Source organism: Galeopterus variegatus, unplaced genomic scaffold, assembly GCF_000696425.1.
Source record: "Galeopterus variegatus unplaced genomic scaffold, G_variegatus-3.0.2 Scaffold55, whole genome shotgun sequence".
Taxonomy (NCBI): domain Eukaryota; kingdom Metazoa; phylum Chordata; class Mammalia; order Dermoptera; family Cynocephalidae; genus Galeopterus; species Galeopterus variegatus.
The window spans coordinates 1,220,008-1,225,889 of NW_007726166.1; the positions used below are offsets into that span (position 1 = coordinate 1,220,008).

Sequence of the window (5,882 nt, forward strand, 5' to 3'; positions counted from 1 at the left end):
CACCATGTGCAGGTGAGGCTCACACCTCTCCTACACCCACCATGTGCAGGTGAGGCTCACATCTCTCCCACACCCACCATGTGCAGGTGTTGTGCCCAGAACATTACATGCACGACTCCACCTCTCCTAGTACACCCCGAGGCAAGGTAAGAGTCTGTGTCATAGAGAGGAAGAGTCTGAGGGTCAGGGAGGTCAAGCCTTTTGCTCTCTATCCCCCACCAGCTCTGGAGTGAAGCTGCAACCCTGCCCAGAGCTGGGGATACCAGAGCTCCCACACCCTCTTCTTCCCAAAGGCCAAGTTGGATAAAAGTACAGGTCTGGGAAAACCAAAACCTGGTGGAGGATGAGGAGTAAAGAAGAAGGAGGCAGGAAAACAAAATCAGGAAATCTGACCGCTTCCTGGCAGTAGACGGAGAGGGAGGCAGGTCCGCCCGTGGCTTTCCCTGTGCCAAAGGCGGAGGCACGCCAGGCAGCAGGAGAGAAGAACCTTTCCCGGAGTGGGAGCTCAGAGAGGATCTGTCAAGTTTTCATACAGTGTAACAAGCAATATCCCAAGAGTGGTTTTTCTAACAATGCAGAGGTGTCCACATGAGGTCATTTCAGCTGGGATCATGAAGTTCAGTGACTATTACAAAGCCATGTCTGCAGGGGCCACCCCTTTTCCCCATCCCCACCCCTCACTCTGCAGCAGCACCTTGGAAACAGTATGAAAATCCCCAAAGCTGCGGCCCTGCCTGGCTGGGTCCCTAACCCCTCCTGCAGGCCGCAAGGTGCTGGTCAGATTCTGGGCCAGATCAGCAGCCCCCAGACTTCAGCCGCACAAGCCCCTCTACTGCAGAATTCCCTGTCTCCCCAGGCCCTTCCTTCTCCGCAGCTGAACAGCAGACAGTTCTAAATTGAGGTCACAGCGAGCAGCCAAGAACAAGCAGGCCGGGTTGTTAATCGGGAGAAGATTGTGCGTTTGAGATGCTCAGGAGCCGCAAGATTTATTTTGTTGGGGAAAGCAAGGCGTGGGCCTCCTGCCCGTGGTATGGGGCTGGCATGAGGCCAGGCTGGTCTCTTCACCTCAGACCTGAGCCAGAGCCCGGGAAAGGGGTCCCAAGGTGAGGCCAGGCCTTCTGGAAGATGCAGGGACAGGGACAGAGATGGCCTTCCCCCTTGGTTAATCCCTCACTGCTCTGCCCATGCTGATGTCTTGAGCTTCCTGTTGAGCCACTAAAGAGACACCCCAACCCTCAAAGAACTAAAGGCACTAACAGTTCCCTGGAATCCACTGGCAATCCGCTGTCACAGTGGGTCGGCTTTGTTGTAATTAATACGACAACGCTCACTTGCGGAAGATCCAGGAACTTGCACAGAGCTGGCGCTAGGCCCCCTCCAGGCGGAGAAGCCCCTGTGCCGGGGCTGCCCTCTGGTGGCTGCGTGGGAGGGGGTTTTACTCTGTACTTTGTGTCTCTGGACTCTGTTGTTACAGGATTGGTGTTTAACAACAGCAACATATTAGTTTTGTCCTAAAACAAGGAGCATTGATTCAGGGCAGAGGTTTGTCTGAGATGGGGAGGGGCAGGGTACGAGGGCAGGATCCTCCAGGGTCTCTGGTGGGCCAGGAAGGACAAGAAGAAAGGGGGTGGGACGGACTGCAGCGGCTGAGAGCCTCACTCTGCCCAGATGCCCACCGTAGTGGGTGCACGCACAGGCCACGTCCCTCTCCATGTGTCTGCCCTGCGGCCCCCCTACCTGTGCCTCCTTCTCTGGTCCTGGCCCGCATCTACTTAGACTGCAGACTTGGTTCAGGAACCATCTGCCAACTTTTGCCTGCATCCTCCAGCTGGTTTTCATTGCGACCCTATGGGGCAGCTGGGGCGAGCGGTGCCCGGCTGGTGTGGCCTCGTAGGGGCGGGGGTTGGCACCTCACCCACATCACCAGGAAAGTGGCCGCACTGGGGCCTGTTCTGGGGCCTTTCTTCCTCACAGTGTATCTAAGAGGCTGCCCCAGGCCCAGGGGAGGATGGACACGCTGCCAGTACCACAAAGCCTCTTTCCTGTTTGTCCTGGAAGAAAGACATTCATCCAATTGTCTTAAAAAATTCTCCCCATTCAAGGCATCCTTCTAGAAAATGATGGAATCTGTTAGTGCAGTTAAGCCGATCTTTACCATTCTAGGGAAATCTATAAAAATAGACATCTATGGTTCTGTGTTCTTCTGGGATTTGTTATTTTAAGGTCAGAGGGCTGGGATCATGAAAATGCACAGCTCTGGCTCAGGTCTGCTGGGCGAGCAGAGCCTTCGGAGCGAGAACCTCAGACCTCTGGTGAAACTGCTGTCTCCGAAATGTGCAGGCAGGAAGCAGCCTCTGACATGAGCTCGATCAATATCTACGGCCAGCCTGGAGACATCAGGCTAAAAGCCAGGGGAGGGGAGGAGGTCTGCAGTGGCAGTCAAGGCCCTGGGTCCTGGCTGGGTGAGGTGCTAATCACCTCCACTGTTCCTGCCTTTTACTGGGGTGTCAGCACCCCAGAGCTCGGATCACGGCAGCTGCCCGGCTCCCACCCCTTCTCCTGGACCTGTGCCTCCAGGAGGCCCCTTCTGGGGTGAGGGCTGTGGGGTCCAGCTCCCACTGCTCCAGTTGGCTGCTGACTAGAAGAGGCTGCCAGTTAAGGCTCAGCACTGCAAACAGGTTCACAGTAATTTCCAAGCCCATGAATTTTTTTCCAGCTATTATTTGCTTGAGTCTCCCAGACATTTAAGGGGTACGAGTTAGGTCACAGGCCCCATCTGGGCTCCCTGCCCTAGCACCATTTCCAGGCTAACAGAGAAGGCTGATGTGGAGCAGAGGGAATCTGTGGGGAGAGCTGGTGGGGGGACCACTAAGTCTGTGTGGGAGGGTGAGGGAGGGGCATGTTGGTGACCAGGGGATCCAAAGGGCATTTGTGACCGGGAAGCAGGAGCACATGGACAGAAGGGAAAAAGAATGTGTAGAAAGCATGCCCTGGCTGGGTGTGACACGGGCCCGTGTCTATTAAACACAACAATCCTGAGGCAACTGTCTCAGCCCCCTTTGCAGACAAAAAAAACCCCAGCGGGTCTTAGAGGCCCAAAGCCACAGAGATCGTGAGCACCGGAGCTGGGCTTTGAACCCAGGTGAGTCTGACTGCTGAGGAAGAGGAGCCAGCGCCTGGTCTGGGAGGTAGCAGTCAGAGACGGGGCCACGTGTGACAAGACCCAGGACGGGGTGTTTGTGGTGGCACAAAGCACAGTAGCCACCAGATGTAAAGGCAGGCTTGTCAGACCCCTCGTAGAGGTCACAAGTTTTTGGTCAGGTGGCCGACAAGAGGCTACATGGGACCACGATCATATGGAGGTCACAGGGGTCAGAGATGGTGTGTGAAGAGGGGGCTTGGAGAGAACCACACGGGCACCCAGGCTCCCCTGGGGGTGCCTGCTTCCCACCCCAGGCCTAGAGAGGCTTCAGCGGGACCCTCACAGAGCTTGGAATGTGTCCACTGAGAGAGGGCATGGTGGCGGGTGTCTGTCTCACAGCAGGGGCAGCTGTGGCTGCATCATGCTTTGTCCCTTGTCCTGGCAAAGGCAGTGCATCCCTCATGGGACCCTGTGGCCAGCGGCAGTGAGCTGGCGAGGCATCCTCTTAGATTCTGCTCATGCAGCTGCCTACAGGGGCAGATGGCCCAGGAGGAGGACCAGGGTGGCCTGGGTACCTGGTGGCCGAGGAGGGAGCGAGAAGCACAGGAGCCCAGGCAGTACGCTCCGTGGGGACCCCCGAGTGGCCCCTGAAATGCCATAAGGGAGTCCACTCCAAACACCGCAAGCACCAAGAGCACAGGACCACCTGTCCCCAGTGCTGACAGGCGGGACTCTTCTGCCCCCATGCCCAGTGGAAGGACGAGGGGGACGAGGGGGACGAGGGGTCTGAGTGGCATGGGGAGCTTCTTCAGTGTCAGGCAGGTTCAGAGGTTCGGCTGTTACACAGGGTTGGAGATTTGAAGGACTAGGACTCATCTGTGACTTTATGACCGTAGGACTTAGACTTGATCAGCGTGGCCAGAGGCGCCGAGCTCTGCTGGAGGAAACTCCATGCTAAGGAGTCCTAAGGGCCCCAGGAGCAACTCAGAGTTGCTTTTCCGATTGTTCTCCAGGGCCTGTGGGTTCTCGGGCAGGCTGAGCTGGCAGCCCTGTAACACTTGAGGAACCTCCAGTGTTTTCTGCAGAGGGAACGGATTCGGTCCCTCTGATTTGGAGAGGTCGGGAGGATTTGCCTGGCGGGGAATAGGGCCTGGAGGAAGCTGCGAGGAGCCCCCGGGGCTCCGTGAGGGCAGAGCTGGGGCGAGGAGGGTGGGAGCGAGACCAGGGGCTCCCCCGCCCAGCCTGGCAGTTCAGGACAGGAGGGGCCGCAGGGCGGGGGGAACGCGAAGGTCAGGTCCAGGGCGAGATTTGCTGGGTCTATGTGAGGGTGGATGGGAGGGGACAGGGAGGGGAGACGGCACCCTGACAGGCGAGGTCCGTGGGAGGCAGGGCTGGAGGCAGCAGGGGAGCAGTGAGATGAGAGTGGGAACACTTTTGAGTGGTGTGTGGAAGGGCCCCCACTGACCCAGGTTTCAAGCCCAGCCCAGCCCTACCCAAGAGCTTGGCTGCTTTTGTTTGCAGCCTCCAAGTCCTTCCAGCCTCTCTCCGCCCCCGACACTACAAGAGCAGACACCCTGACTGGGCAGCACACAGTACCATGCCAAGCCTGCCCACCCCCACTTGGCAGGAGATGCTGTCTCTGGGGATGACACATCCTCCATCCCTCACTTTCTGCAGCACCAGGGACTGCAGGGACTGGGACCTGGGACCTGGGACATGGGGCAGGGGCTATGTGAGAAAAGCCCAGGTTCTGGATGAGGCAGGCCCGGATTTGGATCCTGACTCTGCCACTTCAAGGCTGTGCAATCTTAGGCAGGTGGCTTTGCTTCTCTGAATCTCAGGGTCTCCCCTGCAACACAGGCAGAGAACAATGCCAACCCTTCAGGTTGTGCTGGGATTGCATGGGACCAGGCATTGAACGGCAGCCGCAGGGCCAGGCTGCCTTCCCCCAGGGGAGAAGGCGGCAGGACGTCAGACGAGTCCTCTCCATGAGAGTGCAGAGGCAAACGCCAGGCTGCCCTTCTGCCTGCGTGACAGGCCCACAGCACAGGGTACACACACCCTGGTGGTGCAGGCATGACAGGACCCCCAGGGGCCTGTCCCTGACCCAGCTTGTCTACCACCTCCACCCCTGGGCCCTGCTGTGGCCTGGACAATGAGGTGGGTGGCACCCTGAGGCATAGACCCCAGCCCTGGAGGCTCCCCTGCCTGGGGGTGTGGTGCACGTGGGTGGGGGGTGCTGGGTGGGGCGGGCCTCTCCCCACAGCCTCCCGCAGCTCTTCTCCCATCCCGCTCGCTCTGCTGCCCCTTTTGGGAGGATACCACCCACTGGCACCTGATTCCTTGCTTTTCCGGTTCTTCTTGTGAATCTGTGGCCGCTTGAACTGTGGGTGTGAGAGCTGGGTGGAGGTGTGGCACCCTGTCCCTTGACCCGGGGACACCTGTTGAGTCCCTGGCAGGGAGGGATTCGCAGTCAGGAAACTTGACCATGGGTGTGTGTGGGTATCCAGCCGGCAGCTTTCCTCTGGCTTGCCAAGGCTCAGGATCATCCCCACCCCTGGTGCGATGCCCCCTTCCACCTCAGCAGGGCCTGTCCAGCCTCCTCTCCTGCCTGAGCCTCTTGGATCCTCCCACCCTGCCCCAAGTGCTCCGCAAATTCATCCTGCTCCTACGCTGCCTGAACTGGCAGGGGCTCCCTGCTGGAGGACACCCAGGAAGGAGTCTGAAGTCAATTTACAGG

General features: G+C 58.6%; 1 protein-coding gene across 1 annotated transcript in view; it reads right to left on the reverse strand.

Moving 5' to 3' along the window:
• The window catches only part of NFAM1 (NFAT activating protein with ITAM motif 1), a 42,180-nt gene that overhangs the window by 17,877 nt on the left and 18,421 nt on the right, over positions 1-5,882 (reverse strand). The window contains exon 4 of the mRNA XM_008574516.1: positions 5,472-5,526. Coding sequence (XP_008572738.1) covers positions 5,472-5,526 — 55 coding nt within the window. The remainder of the gene's footprint in view (positions 1-5,471; positions 5,527-5,882) is intronic.